A 22,943-nucleotide genomic window follows, 5' to 3' on the forward strand; every position below is an offset into this window, starting at 1 on the left:
TTTTCCTTCCTGGGGGATTTTCATTTGACTTTTGGGGTCTTCTCTCCAGGGAATGATCAATGAGGGGGGGGGGGGGTTCCAGCACCGGTAGAGCAGACGCATCGGCGCTGTTGGTTCCCGGAGACTTGGACATTTCTGCAACAAAAGTAACAAATAAGCACCAGAAAAAAAGAAAACAGAAGAAACAACAAAGAGCAGTGTCTTGTTTTCGGGGTGTTTTATTGTTACTATTTTGCGGTGCGAATGACTTTGGATGGCTTTTTATTGTATTTTTAGGGAGGTGCGACAACTTGAACCGGAAGTTCTGGCAATTCGTTTTTGTTTTTTTTTCTTTGTAGCCTTTCTTTATAGTTTAAATCATTTTGTGCTTTCACAGATCGGACTTTTATGGACTCAGTGATACTGAATATAATTAATTTTTTTACTCCTTTATTTTTGGATGGGGAAAAAATGGCAAGGCTTCAAAGTTTTGTGTTTTTTTTATTTAAACTTTTTTCAATTAAATTTTAACTTAATTTTTTAGTCCTTTTATAGGACTTAAACCTGTGATCAATCTTGTACTACAGTCATGTCCAAAAGTGTTGGCACCTTCGAAATTGCTCCAGAAAATTAAATATTTCTCCCAGAACATTATTACAATTCCCCATGTTTTCTTATACACGGGTTTATTTCCTTTGTGAGTATTGGAACAAGACGAAAAAAATAATGGAGAAAAAAAAGGCAAATTGGACATAAATTCAGACAAAGCCCCAAAATAGGTCCGGACAAAATTATTGGCGCCTTCCACTTAATATTCGGTTGCGCCCTGTGGAATAAATAACTGCAGTCAGTCTCTTCCTATAACCATCAGCTTCTTACTCCTCAGCCGGGATCTTGGACTCTTCTTACATCTCCAGGTCTCGTATGTGAAGACGTCTTCTCCCAACAGCAATCATAACATCTCTCCACAGGTGTCAATGGGATTTAGATCCGGACTTCACAACTCTCCAGCGCTTTGCTTCCATCCATTTCTGGGGGCTTCTTGAAGTGTGTTTGGAGTCATTGTCCTGCTGGAAGACCCATGACCTTGGACACAAGCCCAGCTTTCTGACGCTCGGCACTATGATGCCGCCCAAAATCCTTTGGTAATCTTCAGATTTCATGATGCCTCACACACTGTCAAGGCACCCAGTGCCAGAGAAAGCAAAATAGCCCCAAAACATCTGTGAACCCCCACCATATTTGACTGTAGGTACTGTGTTCTTTTCCTTATAGGGCTCATTTTGTTTTGGGTAATCAGTAGAATGATGTGCTTTACCAAAAAGCTCTATCTTGGTCTCATCTGTCCACAAGAAGAATTTTGTCTCCCTCACGTACATTTTGGCAAACTGCAGTCTAGTTTTTTTATGTCTCTGTCAGCAGTGGGGTCCTCCGAGGTCTCCTACCATAACGTATCATTTAATTCACATGTGGATGGATAGTTCGCGCTGACACTGATGCACCCTGAGGCTGCAGGACAGCTTGGATTTCTTTGGATCTTGATTGGAGCTGCTTATCCACCATCCGGACCATCCTTCATTACAACCTTTCATCTATTTTTCTCTGCCATTCACGTCCAGGGAGAATACAGTGTTATGAGTTGTAAACTTCTTGATTATTTTGCACACCATGACCAAAGGAACATCAAGTTCTATGGAGATGGACTTGTAACCTTCAGATTGTTGATATTGTTCAACAATTTTGGTTTTCACATCCTCAGACAGTTCTCTTCTCCTCTTTCTGTTCTCCAGACACACAATGCAAAGATTGAGTCAACTTCTCCCCTTTTTACCTGGTTTCAGGTGTGATTTTCATATTGCTTTCACCTGTTACTTGTCACAGGTGAGTGTGAACGAGCATCACATGCTGGAAACAAAGTTGTTTTGCACACAATTTTGGAAAGGTGACAACAATATTGTCCTGACCATTTTTGGGGTTTGTTTGAAATTATGTCCAATTTGCCTTTTTTTTTCTGTGTTGTTCCAATATCCACAAAGGAAATAAACCTGTGTATAACAAAACATGTGTAATTGCAATAATGTTCCGGGAGAAATACTTCATTTTCTGGAACAATTTCAAGGGTGCCAAACACTTTCGGTCATGTATGTACTGCAATATTTCAGTATTTGATTATCTTGTGAAATTAATAATCTTTTTTTGCAGCCCATGACACATCATTAGAAGACATAGGAGAGAGGCAGGTGATGGGCGTCAGAAAGGACACCCCACAAGCCACAAAGACTGTGTAATGCAAGTGCCATTGACAGGGTTTAACAGTGGTATTTAAGTGGTGAAAACGGCAGGTTCTGCCTGTACAGCACAGCCGGCACCTGCCCTATGTATACTCGGCTTCTGAGTTCACTCAATAGATCCACACTTCCCCTGGGAAAGGAAAGGACATGATTAATGTTATATGATGAGTTTTAGAAGAACTGAATAAAGCCTAAGGCAATATATAAAGAGAAGGGGTGTGAAGAGTTAAAAGATCAAAAAGCTAAAAAGTAATGCAAAAAAATCAATAAAATGGAAGCCACATAGTGCCTGAAAGAAAAGCAAAACCAAAAGCAGGGGCTGTGGATAGGACTCATTTTACTGCTTCATCTGGGGTCCACTCGTTTCGCAGCTTCATCAGAGGCTTCCATATTATTGCTCACTTTCAGTTCTTTTTCACGCTCTACCTTGAAGTGCATGATATTTATGGCATTATTCATCTGCAACTTCAGCTATTTTTGTACCGTTTGCACTTTTTTATTTCCATAATTACCGTACTCTTTTTTGGACCAGTTATTAGCTTTTGACCTCACTACACTTAACACACCTTTTCTTCTTTATAAATGACCTCAGGCTTTGTTCTCTTCTTCTAATACTCAGAGTATCACCGTATACAATTAACCCTTCCATTTAGCCAGCTATAACAGGGAGGTCACATTTTCTTGATTTTATACAATTGATCTTGTTTTCCTGTATGATGTCTTGTATAACTACAATCCTCAACATTGAAATTGCAAAACGAAGAAGGAAAAGTTTTTGGAATTCTGGAAGTCCCAGGATGGAGACGTCACTGATCTGGAAATGATGGAAAAATGGAAACTAAATTTTCCAAACGTCTGGATTATTTAGTCAAGTCTGAGCCTCGTGCAGAAATCCCGGCACCTCCGGCCTCGGCTGCGGTCACTGAGGTCATTAATGGTCGTCTGAGGAAGGTTCTGCCGCTGATTGTACAAATCATCAGGATCCGCTGCCGGCAGCTCCTGTGTAATCACCGACCAGTGATGTCCCCAATGGAGACAAGTCCAGAGACGCTGCCGGCTGCTCCTGTGTAATCACCGACCAATGATGTCCCCAATGGAGACAAGTCTGGAGACGCTGCCGGCAGCTCCTGTGTAATCACCGACCAATGATGTCCCCAATCTAGACAAGTCTGGAGACGCTGCCGGCAGCTCCTGTGTAATCACCGACCAGTGATGTCCCCAATGGAGACCAGTCCGGAGACGCTGCCAGCAGCTCCTGTGTAATCACCGACCAATGATGTCCCCAATCTAGACAAGTCTGGAGACGCTGCCGGCAGCTCCTGTGTAATCACCGACCAATGATGTCCCCAATGGAGACAAGTCCGGACACGCTGCCTACAGCTCCTGTGTAATCACCGACCAATGATGTCCCCAATGGAGACAAGTCCAGAGACGCTGCCGGCAGCTCCTGTGTAATCACCGACCAATGATGTCCCCAATGGAGACAAGTCCAGAGACGCTGCCGGCAGCTCCTGTGTAATCACCGACCAATGATGTTCCCAATCTAGACAAGTCCGGAGACGCTGCCGGCAGCTCCTGTGTAATCACCAACCAATGATGTCCCCAATGGAGACAAGTCCGGAGACGCTGCTGGCAGCTCCTGTGTAATCACTGACCAGTGATGTCCCCAATGGAGACAAGTCCGGAGACGCTGCCGGCAGCTCCTGTGTAAACACCAACCAATGATGTCCCCAATCTAGACAAGTCCGGAGACGCTGCCGGCAGCTCCTGTGTAAACACCAACCAATGATGTCCCCAATCTAGACAAGTCCGGAGACGCTGCCGGCAGCTCCTGTGTAATCACTGACCAATGACGTCCCCGATGTGCTCGATGGAGACAAGTCCGGAGACGCTGCCGGCAGCTCTGTGTAATCACCAACCAATGATGTCCCCGATGTGCTCGATGGAGACAAGTCCGGAGACGCTGCAGCCACAGGAGCAGGTTTAGCCCTGGCACATGTCTATCCATCCTGTACATAATTCCACGACTTTTCCTTCTTGGTGTTTCAGTGTTGAGGAATGAAGTTTTCAGTAATTAGGGGTTTGCTCCTTTATGATCCTTTTCCGTGTTTGTATCAGCACCGACCTCGGCTTTTTGTTACATTTGTAGTTTTTACCCATTAGTGATCAAGAAGGAAACTTATTATAGTCAGTGTGAGAGGTGACACTAATCCTGGAGGTGAACCGTACCTGCTCAGCTGGCCATGATGTGCTTCACAAAGGCTGCGGGCGAGAAACAAGAAGAAACATTAATATACAGAGAATGCAGTCCCATGTAACACCACAGATAACACAGTGATAACTCTCTGAGTACAGATAATGTAGATGTCACCTGCAGTCCCATGTAACACCACAGATAACACAGTGATAACTCTCTGAGTACAGATAATGTAGATGTCACCTGCAGTCCCATGTAACACCACAGATAACACAGTGATAACTCTCTGAGTACAGATAATGTAGTAGATGTCACCTGCAGTCCTATGTAACACCACAGATAACACAGTGATAACTCTCTGAGTACAGATAATGTAGTAGATGTCACCTGCAGTCCTATGTAACACCACAGATAACACAGTGATAACTCTCTGAGTACAGATAATGTAGTAGATGTCACCTGCAGTCCCATGTAACACCACAGATAACACAGTGATATCTCTCTGAGTACAGATAATGTAGTAGATGTCACCTGCAGTCCTATGTAACACCACAGATAACACAGTGATCACTCCCTGAGTACAGATAATGTAGTAGATGTCACCTGCAGTCCTATGTAACACCACAGATAACACAGTGATAACTCTCTGAGTACAGATAATGTAGTAGACGTCACCGGCAGTCCTATGTAACACCACAGATAACACAGTGATAACTCTCTGAGTACAGATAATGTAGTAGATGTCACCTGCAGTCCTATGTAACACCACAGATAACACAGTGATAACTCTGAGTACAGATAATGTAGTAGATGTCACCTGCAGTCCTATGTAACACCACAGATAACACAGTGATAACTCTCTGAGTACAGATAATGTAGTAGATGTCACCTGCAGTCCTATGTAACACCACAGATAACACAGTGATAACTCTCTGAGTACAGATAATGTAGTAGATGTCACCTGCAGTCCTATGTAACACCACAGATAACACAGTGATAACTCTCTGAGTACAGATAATGTAGTAGATGTCACCTGCAGTCCTATGTAACACCACAGATAACACAGTGATATCTATCTGAGTACAGATAATGTAGTAGATGTCACCTGCAGTCCTATGTAACACCACAGATAACACAGTGATATCTCTCTGAGTACAGATAATGTAGTAGATGTCACCTGCAGTCCTATGTAACACCACAGATAACACAGTGATGACTCTCTGAGTACAGATAATGTAGTAGATGTCACCTGCAGTCCTATGTAACACCACAGATAACACAGTGATCACTCTCTGAGTACAGATAATGTAGTAGATGTCACCTGCAGTCCTATGTAACACCACAGATAACACAGTGATATCTCTCTAAGTAGAGATAATGTAGTAGATGTCACCTGCAGTCCTATGTAACACCACAGATAACACAGTGATGACTCTCTGAGTACAGATAATGTAGTAGATGTCACCTGCAGTCCTATGTAACACCGCAGATAACACAGTGATAACTCTCTGAGGACAGATAATGTAGTAGATGTCACCTGCAGTCCTATGTAACACCACAGATAACACACTGATAACTCTCTGAGTACAGATAATGTAGTAGATGTCACCTGCAGTCCTATGTAACACCGCAGATAACACAGTGATAACTCTCTGAGTACAGAGAATGTAGTAGATGTCACCTGCAGTCCTATGTAACATCACAGATAACACAGTGATAACTCTGAGTACAGATAATGTAGTAGATGTCACCTGCAGTCCTATGTAACACCACAGATAACACAGTGATAACTCTCTGAGTACAGATAATGTAGTAGATGTCACCTGCAGTCCTATGTAACACCACAGATAACACAGTGATAACTCTCTGAGTACAGATAATGTAGTAGATGTCACCTGCAGTCCTATGTAACACCACAGATAACACACTGATAACTCTGAGTACAGATAATGTAGTAGATGTCACCTGCAGTCCTATGTAACACCGCAGATAACACAGTGATAACTCTCTGAGTACAGAGAATGTAGTATATGTCACCTGCAGTCCTATGTAACACCACAGATAACACAGTGATAGCTCTCTGAGTACAGATAATGTAGTATATGTCACCTGCAGTCCCATGTAACACCACAGATAACACAGTGATCACTCTCTGAGTACAGATAATGTTATAGATGTCACCTGCAGTCCTATGTAACACCTCAGATAGCACAGTGATAACTCCCTGAGTACAGATAATGTAGTAGATGTCACCTGCAGTCCTATGTAACACCACAGATAACACAGTGATAACTCTCTGAGTACAGATAATGTAGTAGATGTCACTTGCAGTCCTATGTAACACCACAGATAACACAGTGATGACTCTCTGAGTACAGATAATGTAGTAGATGTCACCTGCAGTCCTATGTAACATCACAGATAACACAGTGATAACTCTCTGAGTACAGATAATGTAGTAGATGTCACCTGCAGTCCCATGTAACACCACAGATAACAGTGATAACTCTCTGAGTACAGATAATGTAGTACATGTCACCTGCAGTCCTATGTAACACCACAGATAACACAGTGATAACTCTCTAAGTACAGATAATGTAGTAGGTGTCACCCGCAGTCCTATGTAACACCACAAATAACACAGTGATAACTCTCTGAGTACAGATAATGTAGTAGGTGTCACCCGCAGTCCTATGTAACACCACATATAACACAGTGATAACTCTCTGAGTACAGATAATGTAGTAGATGTCACCTGCAGTCCCATGTAACACCACAGATAACACGGTGATAACTCTCTGAGTACAGATAATGTAGTAGATGTCACCTGCAGTCCCATGTAACACCACAAATAACACAGTGATAACTCTCTGAGTACAGATAATGTAGTAGATGTCACCTGCAGTCCTATGTAACACCACAGATAACACAGAGTGGTAACTTTGGGTACAGGTTATTTATTAGTCCAGCAGTCCTATGTAACAGTACTGATTAGTATAGTGGTATAGTTCCCTATGTTATATCAGCTGTACAGGTATCTTCCAGTCAGTGATGACTGTTTCCCTCTTTTCTCTCCCTGACATCACACATGGTCGCGGCCGGTGGCAGGAATTTCGCTCCTGATGTTTTTGCCAATATTCCTAATGAGATTTTCAGTAAATGTCCAAGTTCTACAACCATCAGACATTGTTTCCACACTCAGTGAGACGTTTCCTTTTTTTTTTTTTATTTGACTATTTTTTAGCAATGGGATTTTTTCCTCTTCGGTTACTTAATTGCATTGTTATTTTATATGTTTGGATCAGGATTCCGTCCGATGACTGAACACATTACAGCCTTGAACATTTTACTTTGGGAATCGAATGTAACTCTGCGGCCAATGCAAATAAATATCTCTGCAGCCGCTATGACCCCTGCAGGGTGAGCGCCACTCTGGACAGTATCGACGCCCCCAAGATGTTGGCGATACTTTTACAGCTTATGGTGGAGCAGGAAGGAATGCACGAACATCAGCGTCCGGGTGCAGGCGGTACGACGATGTCACCGCATGATTGGTGACGTCAGATGAAAAAGATGCGAAAAGTGAACGTTTCCCGTCAGAAAGGATGTCACCATGAGTCACTGCATGTAGGATACTTTATCCACTTATTAAGTCTGCAGAATTGGTATTTACCACTGTATGGTCACTGTCGAGTGATAATATTGGTCTCGATCCTTGTATAGTGTATATTCAGCGATAGCTTTCTAATCTGTTGATCTTCTTACAATACCCAATAAGATTAGGGTGCAGTTAATATTTTATTTCTGGGTTGGGGGACAATTAAAATGTTTTTTTTTTTAATCCCCTCCACTTACCCTGTGTGGTAGGATAAAAAAAAATTGTAAAGGGCCAAAGTTCAATGCTCTACAGTATGTTGCTGTCCATTTTCTTTTGGGGAGAGATTTGGGCCTAAACTTATGCCCTCTTTTTTTTTTTATATATATTGTTCGAAAATATGAGATAAGTTGAACAACTTTTATATGATATTAACATACTGTATTAAAAGTATTGGATGATGATCAGGTAACCGCAATGGGTACGTTCAGTGATGCCAATATCAACATATGTATGTGCTGATATAAAACACAGTAAGTAAAATAGCACAGTGGTGCCTGAATTGAAGAAATCTTTAAAGAGCTATTGTGTTCCACTACCTTCATCATCTACACTACATTAGACTATGGCTTGATTAACATATTATCAGATATAATTGTTTGTGAATATTTAAGGTACTGCTATGGGTACTTTCAAAATTCCTATGTAAACATTTTTCTGACATGACATTTGATGCAGTAAGATGCTTGTAGCAATAACAAAAAAATGAGAATCTTTTAATGAAAATTTGAGAGTCAGTGGCATATAATACTGAATTACCATGAGATCAACATACTACTCCTGTTTGGCTGATATTAATTCTTGCAGGCTTGATATCTGCTACTCAAATTCCTTGAAATATTCAATAATTACCTTCATAGTTGATGCAACCATTGGCATCTTCCTGCCCAGACATCAGTTTGTCAACTTCTTCTTCTGTCATTCTTTCCCCTAATCATAAAGGATACATTTGTGAAAATCAGGTCCATTGAGTTGGGCAACTTCGTTAGTTGTTCTAAGTAAATAATAATAATTATATTAAGAATAAATGCTTATCTATGTTATGTTCTGCTACCAAAGCTAAGGAAAGAGAGGAGATCTGTCCCTACTATAAGACTCAGCTGAATCCCTACGATGTAACAGGGAACCTGATCCTGCGATCAGACCTGCTAAAGTCCTAATCTAGTCTGTACGAAGACCTATAGATGTGGGGAGGGAATCCCTACAAGTACTAAGGACTGGGAGGAATATGGGACACCTCCTAACAGAAATAGTAGCAGACAGACGAACAAACAAAATAGATAGAACATAGAGGTCCGTAGACCAAGCAAACTAACAGAGTTAGATACAGAGCACAGGCTAGCTAGAAAGTAGATATACAATGAAGTCCAGCAAAGCCAGAAGGGCGGAGCAGGATTAAATAGGCCAACAAGGTCATGTGACCAGCAAAGGAAAAAAAACCTAACAGCAAGGTTCTAACAGTACCCCCCCTTCTAAGAGGATCCTCCGGATCCCCTAGGACCAGGCTTATCAGGAAATCTCCTGTGAAACGCTCTGATAAGTCTGGACGCGGAAACATCATCTGACCTCACCCAAGAGTTATCCTCGGGTCCGAAACCTTTCCAGGCCACAAGATACTGCAAACTACCTCTATACCGTCTAGAGTCAAGGATGCGAGAAATTTCATATTCCCCGTCCTCCACCACCGGAGGAACAGAGGCAGAGGCGTCACCATCCGACACAACAGCTTTTTTTAACAGAGAGACATGAAAGACCGGATTAATTCTCCAGGAGGTAGGAACCTCCAACCTAACAGCAGATTGGTTGACAACCTGAAGCACCTTAAAGGGCCCTACAAACTTGGGACCCAATTTCTTAGAAGGAATCCTCAACCGCAGATTCCTAGAGGACAACCAAACCATGTCACCAACAGCGAACAAAACCTCCTGTCGTTTCCTATCAAAGTAGTCTTTAGATTTTCTGTTGGCCTCCTGAAGATTACCACGCACATCCGTCCAAACTCTTTCCAAATCACCGGAAAAATTCTCCTCCTCAGGCACGGCAGATCCCAACTTGGAGAACGACCCAAACGACGGATGTCTCCCAGAACAACAAAAAAAAGGCGAACAACCAGCAGAAGAAGATGTATGATTGTTCAGAGCAAATTCGGCAAGTGGCAGAAACTCAGACCACCCCTCTTGATTGTCTGCCACAAAACAACGCAAGAACTGCTCAACATCCTGGTTTTTCCTTTCTGTCTGGCCATTAGATTCAGGATGATATCCGGACGAAAACGACAAATGAATTCCCAACCTGTCACAAAAGGCATGCCAAAAACGAGCCACGAACTGAGGACCCCTATCAGAAACAATGTCAGTAGGAACGCCATGAAGTCTGACAATTTCCTTGACAAAGGCCTTAGCGAGAGTTTTAGCGCAGGGCAGTTTGACGAAGGGAACCAAGTGACACATCTTGCTAAAACGGTCCACGACCACCCAGATGACAGTAAAACCCTCAGAGGGGGGAAGGTCAGTTATAAAGTCCATAGCCAAATGTGTCCAAGGAGCACTGGGGACCTCCAAAGGACAAAGCAACCCCGCAGCAGGAGTATGTGAGGACTTAGATCTAGCACATATAGTACATTGGCGCACCCACTTAATGACTTCCTTCTGCCATCCAGGCCACCAAAAACTGCGACCCACCAGTCTCTTGGTCTCAGAGATTCCGGGATGACCTGCCAACCGAGATTCGTGACACTCAACAAACAAATCTCTCCTAAAGGTCCCAGGCACAAACAACCTCCAATGAGGAGTGTTAGATGGGGCATTCTCCTGAGCTTTAAGAATCTCATCTTCCAAAACGGAGTCTAAAGCAGCTATCACAACACCTTCTTGTAAAATGGTCTCCTCTTTCTCAGCACCGACTATGGGAGAAAAACTGCGAGATAAGGCATCCGCCTTAACATTCTTAGTACCAGGGATGTAAGTAACGGAGAAATTAAACCGCGAGAAAAACAGTGCCCACCTAGCCTGACGGGCATTCAGGCGCTTGGCAGCATCAAGATATATCAGATTTTTATGATCCGTAAGAACCTGAACGGGAAATTCCGCACCTTCCAAGAAGTGACGCCAGTGTTCAAATGCGAGTTTAATAGCCAATAATTCCCGATTACCAATATCGTAATTCAATTCAGTCTCCGAAAATTTTTTTGAAAAAAAGGCACAGGGATGTACTCCATCCCCGTTATCCTGAGACAATACTGCACCAACCCCCACAGAGGAAGCATCAACCTCAACCAAAAACGGCCTAGTAACATCAGGCTGCATAAGGATGGGAGCAGAGGTGAACCTCTCCTTGAGATACACAAAAGCTTCAATGGCCTCAGAAGACCACTGAACCGCATCAGCACCTTTCCTGGTGAGATCAGTCAGAGGTTTGACAATACTAGAAAAATTTTTTATGAATTTTCTGTAGTAATTGGCGAAACCCAAAAACCTCTGTATCGATTTCAAACCAATAGGCCTAGGCCATTCCTGCACAGCCTGAACCTTAACCGGATCCATCTCAAAACCTTTGCTGGAGATAATGTAGCCCAAAAAACTAATTCTCTGTACAGCGAACTCACATTTCTCCAGCTTAGCAAAAAGCGAATTGTCCATTAATAACTGTAATACCTCACGCACGCTCCGCCAATGAGACTCCAGATCTGGCGAATAAATCAAAATGTCATCCAAATACACAACCACATTTTTACCGATCAAAGGTCTAAGGATGTCATTAATAAGATTCTGAAAAAATGCTGGAGCATTGGTAAGACCAAAAGGCATAACCAGATTCTCAAAATGACCCACAGGAGTGTTAAAAGCAGTCTTCCATTCATCACCCTCCTTCATGCGCAACAGATTGTATGCCCCCCGGAGATCAATTTTAGAGAACCACTTGGCCCCCACTAACTGGTTAAATAAATCAGGAATCAATGGCAGTGGGTAAGGATTGCGTACCGTAATTTTGTTAATCTCACGAAAATCCAGACAAGGACGTAAACCGCCGTCCTTTTTTTTTACAAAAAAAAATCCAACCGCCACAGGAGACTTAGAGGGCCTAATGTGACCGGCGGCCAAACTTGTCTGTATGTATTCCTCCAAAGCCTTCCTCTCAGGAATAGTAAGGTTAAATAAACGACTTTTAGGAAGAGTCGCTCCAGGGACAAATTCAATAGAACAATCATAGTCTCTATGGGGAGGCAAAACCTGCGATTCCTTCTCAGAAAAAACTCTCCAAAAATCCTGAATAGGAACAGGCAATTCTCCCCTATCCAAAGCTGCAATACGCCCGTTACAACACTTGTCATAACATTTATGGCTCCAGGATTTAATTTCACTGGTAGACCAATCCAGTACAGGATTGTGACATTTTAACCAAGGCAATCCCAATATTACTGGAGAAGGCAAGTTATTCAACACTACCAAATCCAATTTCTCATGGTGAACACCATTAATAGTGAGAGGAAATTCACTGACCTTGAGAGTAATATTCTTCAAAGGGGAGCCATCCACAGAGACCACAGCAATGGGGGATGATAAAGGTTCAGGTTTTAAATTGAGTTTTTCCACGAATCCCCCATCAATTACATTCAGAGTAGACCCGCAATCAACAAACACCCGAAATTCCATTAATTTTTTCTGAGCAATCGTGGAAGCAGCTAAAAATATACCCTTGGAATTTAAACAGGCAATACGGGCGTGACTGACCATTTTTTTTTCTTTCTTCATACGAAGCTCACAGCCTTTAATCAAATGACCAGATTTTCCGCAATAGAAACACAAGCCTTCCGAAAAACGACGGTCTTTTTCTTGAGAGCGAGGTGCCACCGATCCAATCTCCATCGGTTCACCACTGTTAGTACACACATTATCATAACCAGAAACTGACATAGCAGAGGATTTGCTCTCATTAACCCTAGCACGCAGTCTTCTATCCACCCGTATAGCTAATTGCATAGCCTGTTGCAAATCCTCAGGTGTAGGATAAGCAATTAGCAGGTCTTTAACCCTTTCACTGAGCCCAGCAAGAAATAGACTTTTCAGAGCAGAATCGTTCCACCCTGTTTGAGTGGACCAACGACGAAAATGTGTACAATATTTTTCCACATTACCCGATCCTTGTTTTAAACGTCTCAACTCAGTCTCAGCTGATGCGACACGGTCAGGATCATCATATAATAGTCCCAAAGCAGAAAAAAAACTATCCACTGATCTGAAGCATGAATCACTAGGTTGCAAAGAAAAGGCCCACTCCTGAGGCTCTTTGCGCAAAAGTGACATTATGAACCCTACGCGCTGGGATTCATCCCCAGAGGACTTAGGTCTCAAACGAAAATACAATAAGCAAGCATTTTTAAATGAAAAAAATTCTCGGTGTTCACCAAAAAATAAATCCGGCAAACATACCTTAGGCTCCAAGAAATGTGCTCCAGGACAGTTACTCACGTGCTGACGGAGCTTGGCCACCTCCAGAGAGAGTCCCTGCAGGCGATGAGCCAAATCCTGAACCGACACCATGATGGAACAGAAAAATCTTTCCTTAGAGAATTTGCTGGCTGGACTTACTGTTATGTTCTGCTACCAGAGTTAAGGAAAGAGAGGAGATCTGTCCCTACTATAAGACTCAGCTGAATCCCTACGATGTAACAGGGAACCTGATCCTGCGATCAGACCTGCTAAAGTCCTAATCTAGTCTGTACGAAGACCTATAGATGTGGGGAGGGAATCCCTACAAGTACTAAGGACTGGGAGGAATATGGGACACCTCCTAACAGAAATAGTAGCAGACAGACGAACAAACAAAATAGATAGAACATAGAGGTCCGTAGACCAAGCAAACTAACAGAGTTAGATACAGAGCACAGGCTAGCTAGAAAGTAGATATACAATGAAGTCCAGCAAAGCCAGAAGGGCGGAGCAGGATTAAATAGGCCAACAAGGTCATGTGACCAGCAAAGGAAAAAAAACCTAACAGCAAGGTTCTAACAGTACCCCCCCTTCTAAGAGGATCCTCCGGATCCCCTAGGACCAGGCTTATCAGGAAATCTCCTGTGAAACGCTCTGATAAGTCTGGACGCGGAAACATCATCTGACCTCACCCAAGAGTTATCCTCGGGTCCGAAACCTTTCCAGGCCACAAGATACTGCAAACTACCTCTATACCGTCTAGAGTCAAGGATGCGAGAAATTTCATATTCCCCGTCCTCCACCACCGGAGGAACAGAGGCAGAGGCGTCACCATCCGACACAACAGCTTTTTTTAACAGAGAGACATGAAAGACCGGATTAATTCTCCAGGAGGTAGGAACCTCCAACCTAACAGCAGATTGGTTGACAACCTGAAGCACCTTAAAGGGCCCTACAAACTTGGGACCCAATTTCTTAGAAGGAATCCTCAACCGCAGATTCCTAGAGGACAACCAAACCATGTCACCAACAGCGAACAAAACCTCCTGTCGTTTCCTATCAAAGTAGTCTTTAGATTTTCTGTTGGCCTCCTGAAGATTACCACGCACATCCGTCCAAACTCTTTCCAAATCACCGGAAAAATTCTCCTCCTCAGGCACGGCAGATCCCAACTTGGAGAACGACCCAAACGACGGATGTCTCCCAGAACAACAAAAAAAAGGCGAACAACCAGCAGAAGAAGATGTATGATTGTTCAGAGCAAATTCGGCAAGTGGCAGAAACTCAGACCACCCCTCTTGATTGTCTGCCACAAAACAACGCAAGAACTGCTCAACATCCTGGTTTTTCCTTTCTGTCTGGCCATTAGATTCAGGATGATATCCGGACGAAAACGACAAATGAATTCCCAACCTGTCACAAAAGGCATGCCAAAAACGAGCCACGAACTGAGGACCCCTATCAGAAACAATGTCAGTAGGAACGCCATGAAGTCTGACAATTTCCTTGACAAAGGCCTTAGCGAGAGTTTTAGCGCAGGGCAGTTTGACGAAGGGAACCAAGTGACACATCTTGCTAAAACGGTCCACGACCACCCAGATGACAGTAAAACCCTCAGAGGGGGGAAGGTCAGTTATAAAGTCCATAGCCAAATGTGTCCAAGGAGCACTGGGGACCTCCAAAGGACAAAGCAACCCCGCAGCAGGAGTATGTGAGGACTTAGATCTAGCACATATAGTACATTGGCGCACCCACTTAATGACTTCCTTCTGCCATCCAGGCCACCAAAAACTGCGACCCACCAGTCTCTTGGTCTCAGAGATTCCGGGATGACCTGCCAACCGAGATTCGTGACACTCAACAAACAAATCTCTCCTAAAGGTCCCAGGCACAAACAACCTCCAATGAGGAGTGTTAGATGGGGCATTCTCCTGAGCTTTAAGAATCTCATCTTCCAAAACGGAGTCTAAAGCAGCTATCACAACACCTTCTTGTAAAATGGTCTCCTCTTTCTCAGCACCGACTATGGGAGAAAAACTGCGAGATAAGGCATCCGCCTTAACATTCTTAGTACCAGGGATGTAAGTAACGGAGAAATTAAACCGCGAGAAAAACAGTGCCCACCTAGCCTGACGGGCATTCAGGCGCTTGGCAGCATCAAGATATATCAGATTTTTATGATCCGTAAGAACCTGAACGGGAAATTCCGCACCTTCCAAGAAGTGACGCCAGTGTTCAAATGCGAGTTTAATAGCCAATAATTCCCGATTACCAATATCGTAATTCAATTCAGTCTCCGAAAATTTTTTTGAAAAAAAGGCACAGGGATGTACTCCATCCCCGTTATCCTGAGACAATACTGCACCAACCCCCACAGAGGAAGCATCAACCTCAACCAAAAACGGCCTAGTAACATCAGGCTGCATAAGGATGGGAGCAGAGGTGAACCTCTCCTTGAGATACACAAAAGCTTCAATGGCCTCAGAAGACCACTGAACCGCATCAGCACCTTTCCTGGTGAGATCAGTCAGAGGTTTGACAATACTAGAAAAATTTTTTATGAATTTTCTGTAGTAATTGGCGAAACCCAAAAACCTCTGTATCGATTTCAAACCAATAGGCCTAGGCCATTCCTGCACAGCCTGAACCTTAACCGGATCCATCTCAAAACCTTTGCTGGAGATAATGTAGCCCAAAAAACTAATTCTCTGTACAGCGAACTCACATTTCTCCAGCTTAGCAAAAAGCGAATTGTCCATTAATAACTGTAATACCTCACGCACGCTCCGCCAATGAGACTCCAGATCTGGCGAATAAATCAAAATGTCATCCAAATACACAACCACATTTTTACCGATCAAAGGTCTAAGGATGTCATTAATAAGATTCTGAAAAAATGCTGGAGCATTGGTAAGACCAAAAGGCATAACCAGATTCTCAAAATGACCCACAGGAGTGTTAAAAGCAGTCTTCCATTCATCACCCTCCTTCATGCGCAACAGATTGTATGCCCCCCGGAGATCAATTTTAGAGAACCACTTGGCCCCCACTAACTGGTTAAATAAATCAGGAATCAATGGCAGTGGGTAAGGATTGCGTACCGTAATTTTGTTAATCTCACGAAAATCCAGACAAGGACGTAAACCGCCGTCCTTTTTTTTTACAAAAAAAAATCCAACCGCCACAGGAGACTTAGAGGGCCTAATGTGACCGGCGGCCAAACTTGTCTGTATGTATTCCTCCAAAGCCTTCCTCTCAGGAATAGTAAGGTTAAATAAACGACTTTTAGGAAGAGTCGCTCCAGGGACAAATTCAATAGAACAATCATAGTCTCTATGGGGAGGCAAAACCTGCGATTCCTTCTCAGAAAAAACTCTCCAAAAATCCTGAATAGGAACAGGCAATTCTCCCCTATCCAAAGCTGCAATACGCCCGTTACAACACTTGTCATAACATTTATGGCTCCAGGATTTAATTTCACTGGTAGACCAATCCAGTACAGGATTGTGACATTTTAACCAAGGCAATCCCAATATTACTGGAGAAGGCAAGTTATTCAACACTACCAAATCCAATTTCTCATGGTGAACACCATTAATAGTGAGAGGAAATTCACTGACCTTGAGAGTAATATTCTTCAAAGGGGAGCCATCCACAGAGACCACAGCAATGGGGGATGATAAAGGTTCAGGTTTTAAATTGAGTTTTTCCACGAATCCCCCATCAATTACATTCAGAGTAGACCCGCAATCAACAAACACCCGAAATTCCATTAATTTTTTCTGAGCAATCGTGGAAGCAGCTAAAAATATACCCTTGGAATTTAAACAGGCAATACGGGCGTGACTGACCATTTTTTTTTCTTTCTTCATACGAAGCTCACAGCCTTTAATCAAATGACCAGATTTTCCGCAATAGAAACACAAGCCTTCCGAAAAACGACGGTCTTTTTCTTGAGAGCGAGGTGCCACCGATCCAATCTCCATCGGTTCACCACTGTTAGTACACACATTATCATAACCAGAAACTGACATAGCAGAGGATTTGCTCTCATTAACCCTAGCACGCAGTCTTCTATCCACCCGTATAGCTAATTGCATAGCCTGTTGCAAATCCTCAGGTGTAGGATAAGCAATTAGCAGGTCTTTAACCCTTTCACTGAGCCCAGCAAGAAATAGACTTTTCAGAGCAGAATCGTTCCACCCTGTTTGAGTGGACCAACGACGAAAATGTGTACAATATTTTTCCACATTACCCGATCCTTGTTTTAAACGTCTCAACTCAGTCTCAGCTGATGCGACACGGTCAGGATCATCATATAATAGTCCCAAAGCAGAAAAAAAACTATCCACTGATCTGAAGCATGAATCACTAGGTTGCAAAGAAAAGGCCCACTCCTGAGGCTCTTTGCGCAAAAGTGACATTATGAACCCTACGCGCTGGGATTCATCCCCAGAGGACTTAGGTCTCAAACGAAAATACAATAAGCAAGCATTTTTAAATGAAAAAAATTCTCGGTGTTCACCAAAAAATAAATCCGGCAAACATACCTTAGGCTCCAAGAAATGTGCTCCAGGACAGTTACTCACGTGCTGACGGAGCTTGGCCACCTCCAGAGAGAGTCCCTGCAGGCGATGAGCCAAATCCTGAACCGACACCATGATGGAACAGAAAAATCTTTCCTTAGAGAATTTGCTGGCTGGACTTACTGTTATGTTCTGCTACCAGAGTTAAGGAAAGAGAGGAGATCTGTCCCTACTATAAGACTCAGCTGAATCCCTACGATGTAACAGGGAACCTGATCCTGCGATCAGACCTGCTAAAGTCCTAATCTAGTCTGTACGAAGACCTATAGATGTGGGGAGGGAATCTCTACAAGTACTAAGGACTGGGAGGAATATGGGACACCTCCTAACAGAAATAGTAGCAGACAGACGAACAAACAAAATAGATAGAACATAGAGGTCAGTAGACCAAGCAAACTAACAGAGTTAGATACAGAGCACAGGCTAGCTAGAAAGTAGATATACAATGAAGTCCAGCAAAGCCAGAAGGGCGGAGCAGGACTAAATAGGCCAACAAAGTCATGTGACCAGCAAAGGAAAAAAAACCTAACAGCAAGGTTCTAACAATCTAATGGCAAGGAATTACCTAAGGTAGCCAATACATGGCGAATTTCTGCCCCCATGACGGTGCCATTGCCTTCCTTGTCAAAGACTCGGAGACCCTCTACAAAGTCCTCGTAGGTGCCCTTTTCCTTAGACTTGGAGATGTGTTGTAACATTGGCAAAAAGGTGTCAAAATCCATAAGTTTTGTGTTAAGTTCTGCAAAAAACATTGTGAAGAAAAAGGAAAAATGTGACCCCCATGGATGAAATGTTACACAGCTTTGACAAATCGCAATAGTAAAGCAAGCATAGGCCATATAGCCAGTCTGCCCTAGTGAAGGTGTGGAGATACAGGCAATAAAATAAGGCTGTGTGCCCACGTAGCGTTTTTCAAGCGTTTTTGATGCGGAATTTCCGCAGCGGAAACGCTTGTAAAACGCTTGGTAACCCGCACCCCATGGTCCCCAATGGGATTCCGCAAGTTCTATGCACATGCTGCGGATTTTTCCGCAGCGTTTATGCTGCGTTCAAAAATCCGCAGCATGTCAATTAATTTTGCGTTTCCGCAAGCGGAATTGCCATAGTCCAATGCATAAAAAACGCAAGGCAATTCCGCATGTGGAAAACGCGTGATAAACGCGCGAAAAACGCGCGATAAACGCGTGCGGAATTCCGCATGCGTTTTTCCGGGAGAGGACTTGCATTTATGCAGCAGAAATTTTCTGCTTCATAAATGCAACGTGGGCACATAGCCTAAAGCTTTAGCCTGGGTGAAAGAAAACCTACAGAAGCTTCGACCTAGGTAAGATCTCTATCCTGTGCCCGACACACGGTGAAGCCACCCAGAATGAGGGACTAAGAGTGTCTCCATAGCCTCATGGCCCAAGCGAGTGGCCGAGAAGGCTTAGAACTTTTACGTAATCAGACATAAGTTTTGCTCGGCAGTCAGGTTCTTAATATTCTCATATATAATATTCAGATACATTTAGCCAGTTGGGCTTGTGAGACATTATTTTTGTTTTTCCTTTGGATATTCTACAATTTTTGTTTATAATTTGTGTTTTTCTTCTCTGGGTCAGACTTTGGCGGCCATGTCCAGTGGTAATTACTACCTAGAAATAATCCCGGCCTTCACTCTATACCAGAGAAGGTGCATTGACTCTCTGTACTCACAGAGTCTTCCTTCTGGATCAGTGACATTACAAATACTCACGAACCTTCGGGCTTGGGTCTGCCGAGAACTTTTAAAACTTCAGCATTAGTCGGGTTCTGTCCCAGCGCCCTCAGCACATCGCCACATTGTCCATAGGTGATTTTCATTTCGCAGTTAGGGGTCCGATCAAAGAGTGAGAACGCTTCCTTAAATTCTGCCAAAATAAAGAGAAGCCTCAGCCTGTGCGGTCACCTATTTCTGAGATGGTAACGTTTTTTGGTTATTATGCTAAATCTGAACAAATATTTGGTTTGGTGCGACTTTACACAGGACGCTCACCCACATGAATTTTTATTATTAGCTGGCTTTCCTGGAATCGTGTTCCCATTGCTGTGCGGTGAGACATCTGCAGCCTCATGTGACGGCAGGATTATGTTCCGTTTCAAGCCGCAGCAGAGCGATGACACAAAATAACAAGTTTGACATGAAAGTTACAATGAAAGAGACTGAAAAAGTCGCCTGAGGAAAAGGCTGTACTCATCACAAATCACTGATAATGTGCCTGTGAAATGACAACACCAGCAGAATAGTGAGTGCAGCTCTGGAGTATAATACAGGATGTAACTCAGGATCAGTAATGTAATGTATGTACACAGTGACTGCACCAGCAGAATAGTGAGTGCAGCTCTGGAGTATAATACAGGAGGTAACTCAGGATCAGTAATGTAATGTATGTACACAGTGACTGCACCAGCAGCATACTGGGTGCAGCTCTGATCAGCTGCTAGTCAGTGTGGTGATTGCGGGTGTGGTGGCTGCAGATCCTGCTGTGAGCTCCTGATCTCTGAGAAACCAACACCTCTCCACCTGGGGACCTGCTTTCTCTCTTTCCCAGGGAGGGAGCGGGTTTCTGGGATGAGTGAGGGAGCCAAGCCCCAGGCTTCTGCTTCCCGAACCAGGCCGGCGGGGGGCAGAAGAAACCAGCAACCGGCCTGCACATCAGAGGACTCGGGGGTGAGACGCTCCACCAGGAGTCGCAGCAATGTGTCTCCTACTCCCCCTGGGTTTGTGGAGACCCAGAGAAGCCGCAAGGCTTCCAGCATGGAGGAAAAGCCTGACAGCGGCGTGCAAGATGGTGCTCCTTCCGGAGGAAAGCTGAGTGCTCACGGAGGTGAGGCCGACCTCCCTGAGGGGGAATGGGCGCTGCAGGGACCCCGGGAGTCTGTGTCCACCTATGCCTCCCGGGTCATGATCCACCTCCGTGAGTATGAAGATGCCAGTAAGCTCATCAGGAGGCTCCGGGAGGAGCTGCGCTGCACAAGCGCCAAAGCTGCAGGGGCCTCCAAACAGAGCAAGGCTAAACTCCAGGCCGAGGTAAAGCGACTGACCAGTGAGATTCACCTGCTGGAACTGAGGAAAGCTGACATCAGGGAGCAGAGTGGTCCATTCAAAGAAAAACTAATAAATGAAGACCGCTACAGAGAAATGGCTGATACCAGAAAGCAAAGGCAGATAGGGCTGCAGCCTGAGAGCCAGGTGGATGATGAGAGTGATGATGACCAGCAGGAAGCCCCACCTGGCAGCCTGCAAAGTCACCCGCAGGCCACGTGCAGTGAGCTCCCTGCAGGACAGGCGACAGTGACATCCGGTCGCAGTTCTGCCGGCTCTGGGGAGGACAGTGACAGCAGCGGCCAGGGAGGGGCGCTAATGGCGGAGATTAAGCTCCTGGAGTCCCCAGTGTGCCTCCAAAACTTCCATCTTGGTGACGATCTACCAGAAGAGGCACCTGGGGGCCACAAAAAGGCAAAGAAGACCAAGCCAAAGCTGCAGGAAGCGGTAAGATACGTATATGCCCCCCTCCCTGTACCCCCTGAGTCGGCGGCAGGCTCAGCTCGCTGTATAAGCCCCGTTGCCCAGCCCAGCCCGGGTTCTGCTGTGAATCCGGTGCAAAGGCGCGGGGAGATTACAGAGCGCGGTAGTGAGGCGCAGAGCTCCGTCTCTGCTTGTAGTAGTGGGGACGCAGCAGGAGGTGCATCAGCCGAGAGGCTGGACAGTGAGGGCGGCCCGGCGGCGGGCGTTCCGTCAGGCCACGATGCTGTGGTGCGCTCCTCAGTGGGAGGGGGGAGCAGCCCGGTGTCGGGGGCAGCTCCGGTAGCCTCGGCACCTCTGAATGCTGTTGCCGCTGATCACTTAGTTGAGAAGCGGCGGCAGTGTGAGGGTGCTGTCGGGGCTGAGCGTTCCGGTCCTCCCACCAAAGTGCTATTTTGTGTTGGCGTCGCTGGTCCGGAAGATCCTGATGCTAAAGATCAGCGGCGCCTAACAGCAGCTAAAGATCAGCGGCACATTATACCGAATGCCAACAGCGGAAATTACCGACCGATGATGTGGAGGGCACACATAAGACCGGGGGTGAGGTCGCCTCCAGCTCTATGGAGGTGACTGAGCCCCTTGTGCCTGATGCGGAGGTCAAAAGGTCATCCACCATTGTTACTGGTCCAGCAGGAATGAATGTGGTGGTGGGGGTGAATGAGGCTAATTCATTGTCTAGTCGTGTGGTTGCTGGTTTGGTGGAGGGTGAGATGGAGGTGGGTAATGGTGTTGCTGTTCGGGCTGATGTGGTCACTGGTCCGGTTGCCCCCCCGGGGGTGGCAACACCTGTCCAGAGTTATGCCAGTGTCACCTCCGGGGCAAATAGGGCATCCTCCTCGTCTCCGGGCTTTGGGGATGGCATGTTGCAACGGCGCCTTCTGGAGGCTCTAAAGAAGGGGGAGAGATCACTAATGGTAGAGGGTCGAGAGGTTGATCTATCCTTCTGGATAGAGAGGCATGGCCTCGGGGCCTTCCGAGAGCAAAAAGGGGGGGATACAGTGTGGTCCCTCCAAACAGCCGGGCCAGGCAGTGTGCGTAGGAATGTGGTCCGTCTTCGGTGGAGGGGCAGTGATGCATGTCCTCCAAGGTCTAAAGTTGTGGAGCTCCTGCTGAGGATGGGCTTCAAGGCGATTGACATCTACGCCTTGATACATCCCTATTCCACGCCTGAGTTTGATGTCAGCTTTGTTCGGCCGGAGGGGCTTGAGCTCTTCTGGGCGAATTATGAGTTGGCAAAAAATGAGCCCGGCTGGCGAGACTTT

The 22,943-nt window shown here is 44.8% G+C and overlaps 1 protein-coding gene across 1 annotated transcript; it reads right to left on the reverse strand.

Annotated features, from left to right (window-relative positions):
• Positions 1 to 5: 5 nt before the first annotated feature.
• MYL3 (myosin light chain 3) lies at positions 6 to 20,266 on the reverse strand. Its single transcript, XM_073676457.1, has 6 exons — positions 20,152 to 20,266; positions 19,877 to 20,026; positions 18,703 to 18,876; positions 8,975 to 9,052; positions 4,500 to 4,532; positions 6 to 135 (listed from the first exon to the last, which is right to left on the reverse strand). Exons 1-5 carry the CDS (start codon positions 20,228 to 20,230, stop codon positions 4,504 to 4,506), a joined length of 510 nt encoding a protein of 169 aa, XP_073532558.1. The 5' UTR covers positions 20,231 to 20,266; the 3' UTR covers positions 6 to 135; positions 4,500 to 4,503.
• Positions 20,267 to 22,943: the final 2,677 nt, after the last annotated feature.

The sequence above is a fragment of the Phyllobates terribilis genome, unplaced genomic scaffold (assembly GCF_046119375.1).
Source record: "Phyllobates terribilis strain yellow unplaced genomic scaffold, ASM4611937v1 Scaffold_4__5_contigs__length_816908805, whole genome shotgun sequence".
Taxonomy (NCBI): Eukaryota; Metazoa; Chordata; class Amphibia; order Anura; family Dendrobatidae; genus Phyllobates; species Phyllobates terribilis.

Excerpts from the sequence above, each read along its gene's own strand:
- MYL3 (XM_073676457.1), bottom strand. The coding sequence starts at position 20,230 with ATGAGGCTGCAGATGTCTCACCGCACAGCAATGGGAACACGATTCCAG. Across the intron at positions 20,027-20,151 it reads AATAATAAAAATTCATGTGG|AATTTAAGGAAGCGTTCTCA; the intron begins GTGAGCGTCCTG and ends TTATTTTGGCAG. Across the intron at positions 18,877-19,876 it reads CGGCAGACCCAAGCCCGAAG|AACTTAACACAAAACTTATG; the intron begins GTTCGTGAGTAT and ends TGTTTTTTGCAG.